The sequence below is a fragment of the Geotrypetes seraphini genome, chromosome 14 (genome assembly GCF_902459505.1).
Source record: "Geotrypetes seraphini chromosome 14, aGeoSer1.1, whole genome shotgun sequence".
NCBI classification, from domain to species: Eukaryota; Metazoa; Chordata; class Amphibia; order Gymnophiona; family Dermophiidae; genus Geotrypetes; species Geotrypetes seraphini.
The window spans coordinates 49,849,966-49,869,690 of NC_047097.1; the positions used below are offsets into that span (position 1 = coordinate 49,849,966).

The 19,725-nt window shown below is 44.4% G+C and overlaps 1 protein-coding gene across 5 annotated transcripts in view; it reads left to right on the forward strand.

The window, feature by feature from the left end:
* The window catches only part of RFX7 (regulatory factor X7), a 309,205-nt gene that overhangs the window by 227,560 nt on the left and 61,920 nt on the right, over window positions 1-19,725 (forward strand). For all 5 annotated transcript variants that reach the window (XM_033919544.1, XM_033919543.1, XM_033919545.1 and 2 more), the window contains 3 exons: window positions 998-1,031; window positions 7,820-7,902; window positions 18,243-18,365. In XM_033919544.1, coding sequence (XP_033775435.1) covers window positions 18,280-18,365 — 86 coding nt within the window. In that variant the 5' untranslated portion in view covers window positions 998-1,031; window positions 7,820-7,902; window positions 18,243-18,279. The remainder of the gene's footprint in view (window positions 1-997; window positions 1,032-7,819; window positions 7,903-18,242; window positions 18,366-19,725) is intronic.

Sequence of the window (19,725 nt, forward strand, 5' to 3'; positions counted from 1 at the left end):
AGGAAGTGGGGAGGAGAAAGAAAAAAGGCCACATGCAGGATTGAGGATAGAGTTAGAAATAAAGATAGACAGACAGGGGGCCAGGGAAAGACACAGACAGAAAGAATGACAGCGTCCAAGGAGAGAGAGACAAATTAAAAAAAACAAAACAAAACAGACAGACATCTACTCTAGCACCCGTTAATGTAACAGGCTAAAACATTAGTATCAAATAAAATAACTGTAACTAGTGAATAGAATAATTGGCTGTCAAAGAAATCATGGTATGTGATTTCTGATCTCATCTCTGAGCTAATTCTCTGTACATAATGTGGAACAGGTCACATCCATCTTGTAATTATTGTAGTTAATGTTTCTAGTTCTCTTATATTTGTCTTCACAAATGTCTATGAAGGTGTTGCCAGGCCTTTTCCCATTAGAGGTGACTGTTTATATCTGGTGGAGGAGAGTCTAAATTGGATAACAGAGAACCAAATGTATTGTACTCCAACTACCAGTATTGCCAGTAATTATGAGCCTGTAATAAAATAAATAAAGATACCGATACTGTTGGCTGGGTGTTCCGTGTCCTGGGATGAAAGTTCATGCAGAAGTTTCATTAACTAATGTGGTGTCATTGACAGGAGCAGTGTTTACCTCATATGACCTCACTCAGGAGTCATTTGATTCAAGTCTAGAATAAGGGTCGCAGTTTTCAAACTCTATTATAGAAAGCAAAGTCAAAATATTTACGCTATTGTACCATCCTGCATGCCTCATTTTGGTAGACTCTTGGAATGGCTTGTGTAGGCTTGCAAATTAGTAAGTAATTATAGTCTGCAATTCTAATTGTTTATGATTGATTTTCTGGTCACCTAGTTGGCTAATTATGAAAGATATTCTACAAGTTCATGCAAGTATTGAAATATAGGAGCAACTACAGATCTATGTTTAGTATAAATTATTGTAATATTGAGGAAATTACGGTAACCTATTTCTGTTTTCTCTCCCCCCCCAGCAAAATCGTACAATCCAAAGTGGACTACATTTTGGTGAGTTTTTTTGCAAGCTAAATTAACACACTACTGTTTGTCTGTTGTACCAGCTTTATTAACTTGAACTCTGTTTTTTGTTAGTTCCTTTTGCTAAAATTGCAGTTTTAAGCTATATTGGAATCTACTGATTTGAAATCAGACTGTATTGTATGTTTGGTACAATGTGTTTTACCTGCTGTAAAATTCATCATCCACCAAAACAACCCAGTTAGCACACCAGAGAATCGAACACTACCAGTGGGACTATATGGAAAAGTAATAAGTATAAAATATGCCTGTGCTGACTGAAGTTAGTAGGACTTTAAAGCAATCATTTGTAAATTAAAAAAGGGACATTGTGATGTATGAGGCAGTCCTTATTTAGACTTAAGGTCTAGTGCTAGTCACTAATGAGTTTCTGCCTGAGCCAATTAGTTCCTCGTGGGGTATTTCCAAGGCTCATACTGATGTCCATTATTTAAAGATAATTTTATTGTTTCTTTATTTTTCAAATACATTCTCCAAACATTTTTTCCACAAGAACTAGAGTTCTGTCCAGTTTGTTTTCGGGAATTTAGTTTTGTTTTTACTGGCAGATTATTTCTTAGGGTTACAATTGTTGAGCTAATCTCCCAGAAGAACATGCAGAGACTGCAACTGGTGCAGAATGCTGCGGTCAGGTTGATCCTTGGGTTGAAGAAGTCAGATCACATAACCCCTTCCTACCGACTCCTGCACTGGCTGCCGATGGAGGCATGTGTGAAGTTCAAGCTGGAATGCTTTTGCATCCGGTTTAGCCCCTCAATATATAATTGACCTCTTCCACTTCTCAACCAATAGACACAAGAGAGGTACACACCCAAAGTTCATCTCCCCACCGGTAAGAGGATGTAAATTTAAAAGACACCATCAACATCTCTCTTACCAGGCGGCATTATGGGGCAAAGATTTGGAAAAACTAATTATAAATGCAAATAACTATGGGGCCTTCTTCGAAACCGATGGAGGACTTCAACTTTACCCAGTCTTCCCCGAGGCGTCGACAGTTACTTCCAGTTACTTCCTCGGACCCCGGGGTCTTCCCCGGCCCACCTAGCATGGGGACGTTCCTCGACGCCACCCAGACACTTTAGTAGGGCCTCTTCAGACTCCCATTCGCGGGACTCCGAGGCCCCAGCTTACTATTCAAGGGAAATTTCTCCCTCTTTCTTGGCTGCCCCCAGATCTCGCTCGGGGTCTCCTCAGGAGGATGAGTCTTCTTCTCGACACTCCTCCTTTACTCGTTTCATCTCTGACATGGGTAGGGCCTTGAAACTGGACCTCCAGTCTGAGTCCCGTTATACCCAGGAATATCTGGAGGAGATGGGTGTTGATCATCTGCCCCACGAGGCGTTATGCTTGCCTTGGCACCAGGTTCTCCGGCAAACCTTTCTCCGAAACCTGGAGACCCCCTATGCGGTCACGACCATTCCCTCCAAGTTGGAGTCCTGTTACCGGGCGATTCCGGTTAAGGGGTTTGAAAGTTTTCAGCTTTCTCATCAGTCCTTGGTGGTTGAGTCTTCCTTGAAGAATTCCAACCCCTCAAAGGTTTACGCTGCCGTCCCTCCGGGCCAAGAGGGCCGTACGATGGACAAGTTTGGTTGCCATCTTTACCAAAACTCAATGATGGCAAATCGTGTCCTCAACTATAACTTTCTCTTCACGTCCTACCTCGGGTTCTGTGTGGACAACTTCCAATCATTCCGGGAGGGCATTCCAGAATCTCGGCGTCAGGAGTTTCGCCTCCTCGAGGAGACCCTCTCCCAGCTCCACTTCTATATATTCCAGGCGGCCTATGACGCCTTCAAATTGTCCTCGAGGGTCAGGCCTTTGCGGTCGCCATGCGTCGCCTCGCTTGGCTCCGTCTTCTGGATATGGATCAGAATCTACAGGATCATCTTGCCAATCTCCCGTGTGTGGGTCATGAGCTCTTCGATGAATCTATCGAAGCGGCCACCAAGCGCCTATCGGACCACGAACGGTCATTTGCCTCTCTGGTGAAACTTAAACCGAAGGCCCCCCTGGCTTGGCAATACAAAATTCCTCTCCGGAGGTATCCGCAGAAATCTACTCATGCGTTCTCCCAGCCTCCTCCGAAGCGGCCTCAACAACAGCAGCAACATCAAGCTAAGGCCCAGCTGCTCGCTCCAGCGAAGCCTGGGCCGTCTTTTTGACAATTCCAGTCCGAGCCTTCGGGCTCCCTTCCTCATGGAGCCTTCTCCCCCCCCCCATCAGGGGTCATCTCCATCATATCTATGCCCAGTGGGAAGGTCTTACCACCGACAGTTGGGTGCTTTCCATCATCCGGGAGGAGTACACCCTTCACTTCAGTCACATACCCCCAGACCTACCTCCAAAAAATTTTCCTTCTGCTCGGTCTCAGTTGCCTCTCCTTTTGCAGGAAGTTCAGGCCCTTCTTCACCTTCGGGCGGTAGAGGAGGTTCCCCCGGATTAATGGAACACCAGATTTTATTCCCGGTACTTTCTGGTACCCAAGAAGTTGGGGGATCTGTGTCCAATCCTGGACCTCCGTGCTCTGAACGGTTCAGAATGCTCACCCTTCCTATTTTGTACTCCCTCTTGGACAAGGGGGACTGGCTGTGCTCACTGGACCTTAAGGAGGCGTACACGCACATTCCGATACAACCGGCCTCTCGCCGATATCTGAGATTCCAGGTGGGGGATCTCCATCTCCAGTATCATGTTCTTCCCTTCGGTCTGGCGGCCCCTCCGAGGGTCTTCACGAAATGTCTCGTGTTGTTTGCTGCGGCCCTATGTCTCGATGACTGGTTGATCAAAGCGTCCTCTCACCACGAAGTTCTGCGAGCGACGAATCAAACCATCTTGCTCCTTCAGAGCCTCGGCTTCGAGATGAACTTCCCCAAGTCTCAGCTCTGTCCGTCCCAGTCTCTGGAGTTCATCGGAGTGGTCCTGGACACGGTTCGTCTCCACTTCTTCTTGCCTTGGCCTCGACAGGAGGCCCTTGTTCGCTTATGCCGGAGGGTAGCCCATCTGTCTTCAGCCCCGGCTCGGCTCATGATGGTCCTCCTAGGTCACATGGCCTCCACGGTTCATGTGACTCCTTTTGCTAGACTTCACCTCCGTATTCCTCAATGAACTCTAGCGTCCCCATGGAACCAGGATCGGGACTCTGTCTCTCGACTTATTGTCGTGACTCCTTTGTTAAGGCAGTCTCTCCGTTGGTGAATGCTCTCTTCCAATCTTTCCAGAGGTTTTCTGTTTCATGCTCCTCCTCCGCAGAAGGTCCTGATGACGGACTCGTCGGCCTGCGCTTGGGGGGGCTCATCTGGACAGTCTTCGCACTCAGGGTCTTTGGTCCAGTGCCGACCGACTTTGTCACATCAATCTGTTACAGCTTCGAGCGATCTTCCTCGCCCTGAAAGCTTTTTGTCACCTGTTTCACGACCGAGTGGTGCTGGTCCACACGTACAACAAGGTCGCCATGTATTATATCAACAAATAAGGGGGGAACGTGGTCCCGGTCACTGTGCCAGGAGGCGCTGCAGCTCTGGGATTGGGCCATCCGCCGCAACATATTCCTTCGAGCGTTCTATATTCAGGGCCAACACAATTGTCTGGCGGACAAGTTGAGTTGTCTTCTGCAGCCTCACGAATGGTCCATCCATTCCTTGACCGTGCGTCAGGTATTTGCTCATTGGGGGACTCCGGACGTTGATCTGTTCGCGTCCCCCCAATCACAAGTTGCCCTGCTTCTGCTCCAGGATCTACACTCCACTCAGACTCGAGGCGGATGCTTTCCTGCTGGATTGGACGAACCTGTTTCTGTATGCGTTCCCTCCATTCCCTCTGATTCTGAAGACTCTCGTCAGGCTCAAGTCCACGAGTGCCACCATGATTCTGATAACTCCTTGGTGGCCCCGACAGCCGTGGTTCTCCCTTCTGTTGCAACTCAGTTCCCAGGAGCCTTTTCTTCTGCCTGTTTTTCCTTCTCTGCTTAAGCAGAGTCGAGGTTCTTTGCTTCATCCCAACCTTCAGTCTCTGCACTTAACGGCTTGGTTCCTCAAGACTTAATGCCTTTGTTCTCACAGCCTGTGCTGGACGTCCTGGAGGCGTCTCAGAAGAAGTCCACTCGCCAATGTTACCATCAGAAGTGGATCCGTTTCTCTTCCTGGTGTGCTACTCGACAACAGGAGCCATTTTCTGCCTCCTTGTCTGCTGTCCTTGACTATCTGTTACACTTGTCTGGCGCTGGTCCTCCTCGGTTCGAGTCCACCTTAGTGCCATTGCTGCTTTTCATCAGCTAATTGACGGGGTGCCTCTCTCTGTTCATCCTGTGGTTTCCCGCTTCATGAAAGGCCTTTTCCACGTTCATCCGCCCCTGAAACCTCCTCCTGTGGTTTGGGATCTTAACGTGGTCCTTGCTCGCTTAATGAAACCCCCGTTCGAGCCGCTAGCGCGGGCTCACTTGAAGTATCTTACTTGGAAGGTTGTGTTTCTTATTGCTCTCACTTCTGCCCGTCGGGTCAGTGAGCTTCAATCCTTGGTAGCGGACCCTCCTTTCACTGTCTTCCATCATGATAAGGTGATTCTCCGTACCCATCCTAAGTTCTTGCCTAAGGTTGTTTCTGAGTTTCACATCAACCAATCCATTGTTCTCCCTGTGTTTTTTCCGAAGCCTCATTCTCACCCTGAAGAGGTGGCTCTGCATTCTCTTGATTGTAAGCATGTGCTGGGCCTTCTACTTGAAGCGCACCGCTCCTCATCGTACTGCTTCCCAGCTGTTCATCTCTTTCAATCCTAATCGCTTGGGTCATTCTGTTTCTAGGTGGACCATTTCTAACTGGTTGGCCGCTTGTATCTCTTTTTGTTACGCTCAGGCTGGTCTCTCCCTCCCGGGTCGAGTCACTGGCCACAGGGTAAGAGCGATGGCAGCGTCTCTTGATTTCCTCTGCTCGACTTCGCTTGAAGAAATCTGTAAGGCTGCCACTTGGTCCTCGGTTCATATGTTTACCTCGCACTACTGTCTGTATACTTTCTCCAGGCATGATGGCCATTTTGGCCAGTCCGTTTTGCAAAATCTGTCCTAAATTGCCAACTCTCCCTCCATACCATTTTGGTTAGCTTGGAGGTCTCCCACATGTAGAGAATATGCTGCCTGCTTGTACTGGGATAAAGCACAGTTACTTACCGTAACAGGTGTTATCCAGGGAGAGCAGGCAGATATTCTCGCAACCCACCCACCTCCCCGTGGTTGGCTTCTTTGCTAGCTATCTGAACTGAGGACACGCAGAGGAGACGCATGCCCTAGACCGGGCGGGAGGGGCACGCGTGCATGCGCGGGCCAATCGCAAGCTTGAAGGTCTTCAAACAAGTCTACTTGCGAAAACGTTAGGGGGCTCTGTCGGTGACGTCACCCACATGTTGAGAATATCTGCCTGCTGTCCCTGGATAACACCTGTTATGGTAAGTAACTGTGCTTTATCTGAACTTCTCACTTAGAGACCCTCTTCTGCCACAGAACGATGTAGCCCAACAATGTAGTATAGCTTTTTGTTTCCACTAGGTTTTGAGCTACCTATTACATGAACTTTTGAGACTGCAAGGCTGCTCCTTTAGATGTCATCTTGAAAATTTATTATGATGAGTTTATCTTTACAAATTAAAAAAAGAAAAAATATCATGGCAGGGCAGCAGAGGGTTAAGTTGGAGGAAAACTTGTTGCTTTTCATAGAATGTACTGTCTAAACTCCAGAAAGAGGTTTACAGATCAGCCAGACTCAAGATGTTAAGTCTTCAGAGGCTGGAAGGGTTCCTGGGTTTGGCATTCAGGTCCACCTAGAAAATGACATGGTGAATGTTACCCGCGGCTTACCCGCCGAAATGGAGACGAAAAAAAACTTGGTCGCCGCAGGTACGGGGACAATGCCATTCACCGCCCGGTGGAGGGGTGAATGTGCTTCTCCCTGCAGTTAATTGAGGGAACGTGTGCAAAATACTTAAAATCTGATCGCGCAGTCTGGCATCTCCCTCCCTCTCTTGTCCTTACCTTCCCTGGTAATTTTTCTCTTAACAAGCAGCCGGAGCATTTTCTGAAGTTGCATGTGGCTGGCTGGCTGCTTGAGACTTCTCCTCAGACGCAACCGGAAACAGGAAGTTAGTCTTTGTATTGAGGACCCAACAGGAAAAGAGAAACACAGGGCCTGTTTTACAAAGCTATGCGGCAACAGCCCCGAAGCCCTTTAAATCTCTATGGGCTTTGGGGGCTTTACTGCACAGCAGCCACTAGCTCGGTTTTGTAAAACAGGCCCACATTATTTTAATTCTATTAGCAGAAAAGTAAACGAGTACATTATTTACATAGTAGAAACATAGTAAATGTCAGCAGATAAAAACCAGCATGGTCCATCTAGTCTGCCCAGTAAGGTGGCCAGAGTTGAATCTAGCACTCTGCACAGGTCCACTTCATTAATTTGTTTCTCCCTGCTAATTTTGAGACACAGACCATAGAAATCTGCCTGGCACTAGTCCTACTTCTTAACTATAGTGTTATTGTGAAAATCCACTCCAACCTTGATCCTGAGACAGAAGACACTAGGGAAACAGCCAGGAGCTTAGGTTGTAAACAAGCATTAAAAGACAAAACAGTTAGGCATAGTAACTGGTCTGACAGTGAAGACCAGAAAGGCAGCCATTTCAGATTGTCATCTGTACTGTCAATATTTAGTACTATTTGTGTAAAATTTTATTATAATTTAGTTAACCTTGTCTGTTTCTTCCCTGTTCAGCAAGAAGTTGAGAAGTTTACAGACATAGAAAAACTCTACCTCTACCTTCAGCTGCCTTCTGGTCCCAGCAGTGCAGAAAAAAGGTACTTGTTTATGAAGTAGTACAATAAGCTATTCATGGAACTCTTAACAATATTATTTCAAATAAACTATGAACCAATTCATTCCTACTATATATTTGTATTTTTATTCTGGTTCTTTCAATAGTCCATATAATTTCAGACTGAGTCCTACTCCAATGCCTTACTACCTTCCTCTTCCCATAGCCCCTAGTTAAAATAGATAAGGTAGTTTCACTCTGAAAGCCAAATGCAGAGAAACCACAGAGCCTGATTATATGCTTTTATCATCAAGGAAATTATCAACTCAAACTAATCAGCTGCTTCTTTTTTTATATTTTTATTTAATTCAAAAGCCAAATTACAAAATCAACTGAATAAAATTTACAAAACAGTAATACAACAATTTACAATTTACAAAAACTTCTCAAGTCTCAATCAACATACAATGATCCAACTACTCCCACCTGCATTGATATTTAGGTACCAGTAAGTTTATAGTCTATTTATATTCTGCCATTATACAAGGCAAATTACATTACATATATAATTTTAAAAATATAAAAAATACACAAGACACTTAAATATACATACCACAAAACTGTCATCCCAGGACAAGTAGGCAGCATATGAGTGACATCACTGATGGAGCCCCGATACGGACACTTCAAAAATACATCACCACTTTAAGACTTGAGAAAATTTGCGATAGCCTGCACCGCTCAGGCGTGTGTGCCTTCCCACCCGACGTAGGCGCGCGGTCACTCATTTTTTTTAGTTTCCGTGGAGCTAAGAAGACGCGTTTCAACAGCTGTTGAAATTTTTATTGCCTTCCCACTCTTGTGGTTTGTGACTTTTTAGTCATTTTCTTCTTCTTTTATTTCTCTTTTTGTCCAAAGAAAGTAAAAAAAAATTCTTCTTTCTTTTTTTACCATCTGCGGTTTTTTGGCCTGGTAGGGCCTTCAAACCACCTCAGCCATTAATTTCACTGAGGCGGTGTTCCCGTCCATGTCACGCCTGCTGATGGGTTTTAAAAAGTGCCGTTGCTGTGCTCAGCCTATCTCGGTCACCGACCCGCATTCTTGGTGCCTACAGTGTCTCGGCCCCGAGCACTCTATAAAGAAATGCAAAAACTGTTCTTATTTACAGAAAAGAACTTTTCGCAACCGTCTTTTACAGCACCAAAAACTCTTCGGTGTAAGCATGGAAGCAGAACCGACATGGACACCAGCTGCCTCATCAACTAAATCGACTCCGAAGACTTTGACATTGGCAGGAGAGGCACCGGCACTAATTCCGGTGTCGCACTACACCATCCCATTAGGTAAGCCGGCTAAGAAGCCTTCCCCTTCCCCCTCCGGGACGCAAGTCAAAGTTGCATTGAGTCAAGTCATGCCGACCTCGCAAAAGTCCCATAAACGCATGGTCCCGATATCAGTGAGTGCCTCTACATCGGCATCCTCCTCACCTGACCGTGTCGCTTCACCAGTGATACCAGCTAAAAAGCCCCCAGTACCGGTTCTTTCCTTGAAGAAAAAAATTAATGCCTTGCTTCGAGAGGAACTAAGGGAGCATCTTCAAATGTTGGTCCCGACACAATTGCTTCCGGTGTTGATCCCGACTCTCCCGGTGCAGGTCCAATCTGAGCATGTCACGACACCAACCACAGACACCGTACCTACTCCACTGGTGTGCAAGAAGGATTCAACTCGACGTTCCAGGTCTTCAACACGGGGGTCGACTCATCCATCCTCCCGGCACTGATCTCCTTCCACACAGTCTTTCCGACCAGTACTCTCAGGGAAGGTCTCACATAAGCATAAACACATTGAGACCCCAACACCAGACCATCGGCACCGATCCTTACATCGATCCCCATCAATGTTACAATATTCATACTTACTGGGAGATTCTGACCCCGGCTGATTCTTCTATGTCAGGTTCTCCACAAAGGTCTCCCACTAGAGCAGTGGTCTCAAACACAAACCCTTTGCGGGGCCACATTTTGGATTTGTAGGTACTTGGAGGGCCGCAGGAAAAAATAGTTAATGTCTTATTAAAGAAATTACAACTTTGCATAAGGTAAAACTCTTTATAGTTTATAAAACTTTCCTTTAACAGTTAAAAGGAAAGATATATAAACTATAAAGAGTTTTACCTTATGCAAAATTGTCATTTCTTTAATAAGACATTAACTATTTTTTCTGCGGCCCTTCATAGAAACATAGAAAAAGACGGCAGATAAGGGCCACGGCCCATCTAGTCTGCCCACCCTAATGACCCTTCCGTATTTAACTCTGTGTAGAGATCCCACGTGACGATCCCATTTCTTCTTAAAATCAGGCACGCTGCTTGCTTGCTTCGATCACCTGAAGTGGAAGTTTATTCCAGCGATCAACCACTCTTTCAGTGAAAAAGTATTTCCTGGTGTCGCCATGCAATTTACCGCCCCTGATTTTCCATGGATGTTCTCTTGTCACCGTCGGACCTTTGAAAAAGAAGATATCCTCTTCTACCTCGATATGGCCCATGAGGTATTTGAACGTCTCGATCATGTCTCCCCTCTCTCTGCGTTCCTCGAGTGAGTATAGGCGTAATTTATCCAGCCGTTCCTCGTACGGGAGATCCTTGAGTCCCGAGACCATCCGGGTGGCCATTCGCTGGACTGACTCAAGCCTCAGTACATCCTTGCGGTAATGAGGCCTCCAGAATTGTACGCAGTACTCCAGATGGGGCCTCACCATGGATCTATACAACGGCATAATGACTTCAGGCTTACGGCTGACGAAACTCCTACATATACATCCTATGATCTGCCTAGCCTTAGATGAAGCCCGCTCCACTTGATTGGCAGTCTTCATGTCTTCACTGATGATTACCCCTAAATCCCGTTCCGCAACAGTCCTTGCTAGGATCTCGCAATTTAGGGTGTAAGTCTCCAAGTACTTTTTCAGCAGCCCTCACATTTAAAGTTTAATATCTTTTCTTTCTCAAAACTGACACATTTCAATCACTATATTGAAAATAAAATTATTTTCCCTACCTTTGTTGGCTGGTGACTTTATTTTTCTGTGCTTTTAACTATGTTTCCAGGGCCTTCTTGTCCTTTGACTGTTTTTCTCTCCATCTTCACTTTCTGCCTTGCATCCATCTTTGGCATTAATTTAATATTCAATTTTTCTGCTTTCTTTTCAAAATCTACGTTTCCATGTCTTACCTTCCCTTCTATCTCTCTCTTCTTCCATCCCTATTTCCATGGTCTGACATCTTTTTCCTTCCTTTCTCTCCCTCTCTCCTTCCTTCCTTCCTTTCCCCTGGTCTGGAATCTATCTCCTTCCCTCCCCCATGCCCTAGCATCTCTCCCTCCCCCTTCATGGTCTGGTATCTCCTTTCCTTCCCTCCCTCCTATGAACTTGCCATTTCTTGTTCCTCCCCTCTCCCTTGTCTTCCTTCTCCTTCCTTCCCTCTCTTTCCCCAATTGGGTACAGCAGCAACAGAAGCTGCATTTCCCTTCCCCTTTCCTGTGCAGCAGAAGCATTTCTCTTCCCCTTTCCCTCCCCCTCCCTTTCCTTGTGGTGCAGCAGCAGCATTTCCCTTCCCCCTTTCCTGTGCAGGAGAGGCATTTCTCTTCCCCCTTCCCTCCCTCTCCCTTTCCCTGTGCAGCAGCAGCAGCATTTCCCTAGGGTCCCCCTTTCCTATGCAGCAGAAGCATTTCTCTATCCCCTCCCCTTCCGTTCCCTTCCTTGTGAAGCAGCAGCATGTCTGGTCAGCTCCTTTGCTCAGTCGATTGTTCCGTTCAAAGCCGCGGGTGGGGGCTCCTCGCGAGATCCGTGCCTGCGTCTGAAGCCTCTCTGATATTGTGATGTCAGAGAGGCTTCCGAAGAAGGAGTGGATAGCGCGAGGAGCCGCTACCCGCAGCTTTGAACGGAACGATGACTGATCCGGCCAGACACGCTGCTGCTCCACAAGGGAAGGGGGAAGAGAAATGCTGGTGTGGATGGCACCAGGAGCCGGCGGCGGCTGCAGCTTTCACCGGAACAATCAACTGCAGCAAGGGAGCAGTTGATCATCGCGTCCAGACTGCGGGCCGCAAAATAGCACCTGGAGAGCCACATGTGGCCCGTGGGCTGCGTGTTTGAGACCACTGCACTAGAGCATCTTCCCCATTGGAGAAAATTTCTTTTACTAAATTTATTCGTCAGATGGGAAAAGATCTTTCAATTACTTTGGAGGCCGATTCTAAATATAGTAAAGAATATATAGAGACTGGACTACGATCCCAAAGAGATGCTAAAATTATCTTTACATCGCATCTTACGGGATATCTTTTATAAGAACTTTGAGACTCCTCTTTCTATCCCGGTGGCACCTAAGAAACTTGAGTCTCTGTATAAGATGGTTGCTTTCCCTGGATTTTACAACCACAATTGCCACATGAATCCCTCATGGTAGAGTCTATTCTCAAAAAGTCATCTGCAACTAGTGTCTATGCCTCCGTCTCTCCTGACAGAGAGGGCCGTACCATGGATAAATTTGGCAGGTGTCTATATCAAAACTCAATGCTTGCCAATAGGGCAGGAAACTACAATTTTTATTTTTCCTGTTATCTAAAACATCTGGTTAAGCAGTTTTCTGCATACCAGAAATATGTTCCTGCCCGCAAGAACAAGGGATTCCAACATTTTCTCTCCACTGTCTTCCAGTTGCTTAAGTAGATGGTACGGTCAGCTTGCGACACATTTGAGCTTACCTCCAGAGTAGCGGCCATGTCAGTGGCCATGAGATGGTTGGCGTGGCTTAGAATGTCTAACCTAGATGTTAATCACCAAAACCATCTTGCTAATGCTCCATGGAGTCTGAGTGACGAGCTCTTTGGACCATCTACTGCCACTGCCACACAAAAGCTTTCTGCCCATGAAACCAGATGGGACACTTTAGTTAAACCTAAGAAGAAAGGTCCTGCTCAACCTTTTAAACCTGCTTCTTCCTACCAACGCAGGTTCTCTGCCAAGGCTTCTGCTCCTCCTCATCCTCCACCAAAAAGGCAGAAGAAGCAACCACATCAGACAAAATCCCAATCGGCTGCTCAGCAAAAACCTGCTCAGTCCTTTTAGAAACATGAAACATGATGGCAGATAAAGGCCAAATGGCCCATCTAGTCTGCCCATCCACGGTAATCATTATCTCTTTCTCTCTCTGAGAGATTCCACGTGCCTATCCCAGGCCCTTTTGATGTGTTTCTCAAGAGCAGGGGTGCCCAAAAGGTCGATCACGAATGCAACGCAAGTCGATCGCAGAGCCCATCCCTGGCTCCGTGATCGACTCACATTGCCTTCGCATTCTACCTGCTTTTCCATGGACAACATTTGCTATCCCGATGCCAGGCCGACCAGCTTCTCTCCCCCCCCCCCCCCCCCCCCGGCATCAATTCTGACATCATAGAGGAAGTTTCAGACCAACCAATCGCTGCCTGGCTGGCCCGGAACTTCCTCTCCGACATCAGCAGTTGTTTTACATCAACACGATCTCAGCGAGGCACATGATGGTTCTCCTAGGCCACCTGGCCTCCACAGTCCATGTTTCACCACTTGCCAGGCTGCATCTTTGCACTCCTCAATGGGTCCTCACTTCTCAGTGGTCTCAAGCGACAGATCGTCTCTCTCAGCATATTTCTGTAACCTTGTCTCTTCAACAGTCGCTTCACTGGTGGATGACCTCTTCCAATCTGTCCAGAGGTCGTCTTTTCCACTTGCTTCCTCATCGAAAGATAATAATGATGGATGCATCCCCTTGTGCATGGACGGCCTTCAGACCCAGGGTCATTGGTCCACCAGGAAGTGCAAATTTCACATCAATTTACTCAAGCTCAGAGCGATGTATTATGCACTCAAAGCTTTCCAACATCTCTTGAGCCCTCAAGTTCTCCTCCTTTGCACGGACAATCAAGTAGCAATGAACTACATAAACAAGCAAGTAGGCAAGGGCTCTCTCCTGCTATGTCAGGAAGCTCAGAAAATCTGGCTTTGGGCGACTGTGCACAACATTTTCTTAAAGGCAGTCTACATTCAGGGGGAGCAGAATTCCTTGGTAATCAACCTCACGAGTGGAAACTCTACTCTGCAGCTCTCCTTCCCATTTTTGCGCAATAGGGCACTCCACAAGTGGACTGCAGTATTTCTTAAAAGTCTCTAAATAAAGTACTCACTGAGCTGCTTGCTCTGTCTCACCAGCATCCTGTCGCTGTGGCATATTCTCCTTGAGTGGAGTATTTATATTGAGTATTTACAATAACATTTAGTGCTACTATAATTAAAAAATCAAAAATACTCTTTGTAGACTTTGAAATGTTAGCTGAAAGAATTAAGGACTTTCAAATAATAAGAAATTAATGTCTGTTCCCAAAATATCAGCCACAATGGCATAAACCTTCATTCAGAACTACCCAGCTATTTTCATGATTTTATAACACTTCTCTGCAGACTGCATCTCCTTTTCTAACTTGATTACACACACCCGAGAGTTTTGTCTTTATGTGCTACTATTATGTGATGGCTGGTCCCAGGTACAGAATTCAAGCAATCAATTGTCCTTATCTAACTAGAATAGATAAAGTCAGATAGATGGATTATGAGCCCACCGGGACAAATAGGGATAAATGCTTGAGTACCTGAATGTAAATTGCTTAGACAACCTCCATTGATAGGCGGTATATAAATAACTTAAAGAAATAAATAGAACTTAATGTCTTTTTGGAAAAGTGACGGGATTTGTGTATTACATTGAATTCTGCTAATAGTCATTTGATCTAGATTAAAATCAATGGTTTCAGATACTGTGTTAGATATTTGACATGGCTTTTATTGTTGGCAAGAATCTAAGAAAAAAGCTTACTACATCCAAATCAAATCTGTATTTCAGACTTGACTGTGACAAATGAAAAACAAATGTGAGAAATCCAAAAAGCTATGACACAAGATAAACATAACGTCTAACTTTTTTCTATCAAGATCTCACGTGCCAAAGCACCTATTTGTTCACCCAATAATGCTTAAATCCTGATAGAAATCATGAACTACTGAGCAGAATATTGTAATTGTCTTCTAAATGTCCCTTCAGCATGTCTGAGAAGGCCATGAAGTCCTGCAAAGAACATGAGTGCATGACTGCTTTCTTTTTCAGTTGCATGTAAAATGTCAGTGAGAAAAAATTAAGCTCATACTGTGTACATCCCATGAGCTTCTCATTTAAAACTTTAAAGATTTTGCAAGAACTCCTCTTTAACCCCCATGGAGTCTAAGCTAGGCAAATATAGAATCCCTATGCCTGACCAGCAGTGAATACTAGGGAGCTCCTGATACAAGCTGATGCTTTGCTATCACATGCTTCAGGGGAGAAAATAATGCAGTAAGTTCCATTTACATAGGCAAAGAGTTCTCAAAGACAATCTTCTCTCAAAAATAAAATAAAATAAAATTAAACCATGATTTCCAAAGCAATAGGTTAGAATATTTGTGTGGCATTTGACTTCTCATTTTTCTGCTGTATAAAGAGCAAACGTGTATCGGGGCTTTCAGAACTTGGCCTAGAGACACCAAAGTCCAATGTTCTGTATTGAAAGAACCAGGAAATTGTGCCCTTCTTCTGATATTCTTCTCTTAATACAAATGCTCCCTTAACTATATTTTGACTAGAGGTTTGAACTGGTTCTGTTTGTATAACAGCTGTTCTGTTTTCTTCTGGCATTTAGGTTCATGGAGAACCATGACTAGAATGTAGTTATACCAGGCTATAATCTGTTCAGAAAAGACAGGGTAGGAAGAAAAGGAGGCAGGCAAAAGGCGCAAAGCACAGGGGGACGTCACGGGTAGGGCCTCCAACTTACTAAAATTTATACACAGGCTGGAGAAGGTCCCATAAAGGGCAATAGGATTAGTCAGGAGAGGGATGGACAAAATGCAGCATGTCATCTACTAACATAGTTATCTTACATTCTTCCACCCCGACCTGAATGCCCGTAATCACAGGGGAAGCCCGGATCTTAATAGCCAAGGGTTCCAACGAAAGAATAAACAGAAGAGGGGATAAAGGACATCCCTGTCTTGTCCCCTGCAACAGTGGAAAGGAAGCTGTGCGCTACTTATTAATAAGCAACTGAGCGGTCGGGGCAGTATTAAAAATACAGCTGTTAAACTTATCCATAATGCCAAGAAATACGACCACGTTACACCCTTAATGATTGACTCCCATTGGCTCCCAATTAGTCACCGCATCACCTTTAAGGTACTATTTTTAGTATATAAAATGATAATTTTTAACGAACCCTAATTTATATCTAGAATGCTCATCCCTCATAATACTTCTCGATCTCTCCGATCGACTTCTCAAAATCTCTTAACTATCCCATCCCTGAAAATTGTAGGCACTAGAAGACACGATATGTTTTTGGTAATGGCTCCTCAATTGTGGAACTCATTACCTCAATATATTAGAGAAGAAAAGGATCTTACTTCTTTTAAAAAATCCTTAAAAACCTATCTTTTTAAAGACGCTTTTAATAGTTCAATTTTAGTCATACGACCAAGTACTTTAGGTCTTTAACTCTTTACCCTCCCTTTCGTCTTTCCCCTTTTTGTTTATTCTCTCTAAGAAAGAATTGTAACTTTCCCTCCTATCCTCCCTGACTCATATTTGTTTTATTTGTAAGTCCGACGTTATTTTGTTGGTTTTTACAACCATGTTTTTTAGAAAGTTGTTCATCGCTTAGCAAATTGAATAAGCGATTCATCAAATATCAATAAAAACTTGAAACTTGAAAAACTAACAATCCAGTCATGGAATGCTCCAGTAATGCCGAACTGGCGTACAATCCAAAAGAGATAAGGCCAGGTAACCTTATCGAAAGCCTTCTCTGCATCTAAACTGACTTCAGAGAAAGAGACGTGGTGAGACTGAGGTAGAAGAAGGGGCTGAAATCTGTAAGAGGGTGAGAGCAGTAGCCCAATGCTACCTCCATGACCAACTTGGCGAGACAAATGGGAGAACAGGTAGCCTTCATGATACCAGGGCAGCAGCTGAAATAGAGTCATCTGGACAGATCCAGATCTCAGATCTGTGCAAGCTGATGGAAAGATCAAGAGATGAAGAGGTCATGGATGTGGGCAAGCTTATTGGAGACAGAATGGGCATTCCACAGGGCACCTGGTAGGGAAGTGGGGGACAGAAATAAGATCAGTGACATTGCGGTGTGATCTGTATGAATAGGGTGGGAGTTGGTTGGGATGACCAGGGTTGAGATTGATAATCCCCAGCAGAGAGCAAACGAAGGAACAAGAAGATACGGGTGAGAGAGAGGGGAACCAAGGGTGGGGTGGAGGAGGCTGCTGCATCGCAGGCAAAATTCTCACAGGGAGAATGGGGAATATTGAATGAGAGGGAGAAATTGTTGAAGTTTTAGGGCTAAGAAGAGGGTGGTGGATAAAATGGAGGGCGAGGTAATGGGTTCAAAAAGTGAATGTGTGGTATTGAGTTAAGTGGTTTGGGGTAAAGGGAGAGGTTGGGGAAAGTCCCTATCATTCATAGGACTAATCGCTAAAAATCTCTAAATTTTAACTTAGTGTCCATAATCACTATTCACCCAAAAAAACTTATGAATAGAATTGTACCTATCTCATGTAAGAATTGCAGCAACCACATTCAGGCTCAGGATATTCTCAAATCTGTCCTAAATGCTCCCCTTATAGACTCCAATGCACAGGTTTCATAATAAACTGTCTCAGGGACTTGGGTGAGCTGCTCAACTGGTGAGAATGTGCTTTCCCTGGGAGTAAGTCGCTTCTATTGCCAGAGAACATCTGCTGCAGCTGAAAAACTTTTGTCCATATAGCGTGGCCACATTAGTGCTCCCTGGAAGATATAGGGAACTAGCTTGTGACGCCATGCAACAAACTTTATTGCACAACTCTAACACACAGTGTACTCCAATAATAAAATTGAAATTGGATACCAAGACTAAATACTAGAATGGAATTTTTTTTAATTTAATTTACTTCCCCATTTTCTGTTTCTTTGGATTTATGTTCAGTGTGCTAGAATTTTATTTTTAGGGCTGTACTTTACCATCATTGCTGTTAGACTATTTCATACATGTACCACTCTTTCATTTTATGATGTCTGGTTCTTGCAGATTAAAAAAAAAAAAGTAAAATGTTGCCATTGTATTTTTATTGAAGCCTTCTGAATATTTTTGTGACATATTCCCCCTTTTCTCCTAAAACATACAGTTTAAGCTTCTGTGTGTAAGATTTATGTTACAGCTGTACACGGATAAAAATGTTTTTCTAAAAAAAAAAACACATTTTTTCTAGTGAGCAAAGTTCCTTGTCATCCAGTCGATCACAGCAGATGCATGCATTTTCTTGGATTCGAAACACCCTGGAAGAACACCCAGAAACTTCACTCCCAAAACAAGAAGTTTATGATGAGTACAAGTGAGTGCTGTGTTTAGCTTAGTCTCTTTCCATTACTTGTCTAAAGATGCACTATATGATACACTAATCATGATTATTTGATATGGTTTTAGGGCTTAAAGGACTAGATATACTGAGGGGTTTTCCCCCTTTCTAGGGTAACATTATAATCGGGCAGCAATCCTTGTGTATCCAGAGAAGTTCATTTTTTGATGCATTGAGCTGTAGTTTATTTGCAGTCATCCAGTTCTATATTTCAGTTAGGCAGCAGTGAAATTTTTTGATTTGTGTCTTGGTGTTGACCTAGGGGGAGGTAGAGCTATATGTTGTCCGCATATGAGTGGATTTTGATTTGGTATTTTTTTGTGATATAGAGATATTTTTCTGTGATGTTGAGTTTGACTTACAGGTTGAAGAGGAGATAGCAATGCATCCTGGGGTACTCTGTAGCAGAGAGGTTTTGGTTCTGATAAGGAGGGTCCCAGTATTACTTTCTGAGATATTTTCGTTTTAAGGAGGAGGAGAACCATGCCAGTGCGACATCAATGATTTCGATAGAGTGTAGTCTGGATAGGAGAAGTGAGTGATCGATAGTATGGAGGGCAGCACTCAGGTCAAATAGTACCAACAAAGCGTCTTTTCCCTCATCGAGGATTTTCCAGCAGTCATCTATGATGGCTAGAAGCACCGTTTCTGTGCTGTGGTGCTTCCTGAATCCTGATTGGAAGTTGGAGAGGGTGGTGTTTGTTTCCATGAAGTCTCGCAGTTGTGTAAGTATGTACTATCTTTTCTAGTATTTTTGAGACAAATGGGAGGTTTGAGACCAGTCTATAGCTGCTTGGATTGTCCGGGTCCATGGTTGTTTTTTTTAGGAGTGGTCTTACTATGGCGGATTTCCAGCTCTATGGTATGCCTGATCGTAGGGACTCATTAATTAGAGATAATATGGAGTTCAGGAAAGATTTGTTGGTAGCTAGCAGTGTGGTGGATGGGCACAGGTCCAGGATTGAGGTTGTGGGGTATAGGGGAGACTATTGTACTTTTTAAGTCATCAATGGAAACTGGTTTGAAACTGTTTAGAGTTTCTATCTTGCATAGATTTTTGTGTTGTATAGTTAAAGTGCTCCATGTCGGACAAAACTCCTATAATTTTGATGGCTAAGTTAAAATTTTCAGCCTTTAGACGTACAAGACATGGACAAAATGAGAAATAATGTTAATGGACTATTTCTGACATGGTTCTTAACAAAGTTGCAACCGTATTGATCCATTGTGACAACTTTTACAGAACGTCAGCGCTATTTGCAAATACAAGAAAGCTTGTGTTTTCTTATCTCAGTGAGAGTACCATGCTCTACCAACACTCTATATCACTGTTCTT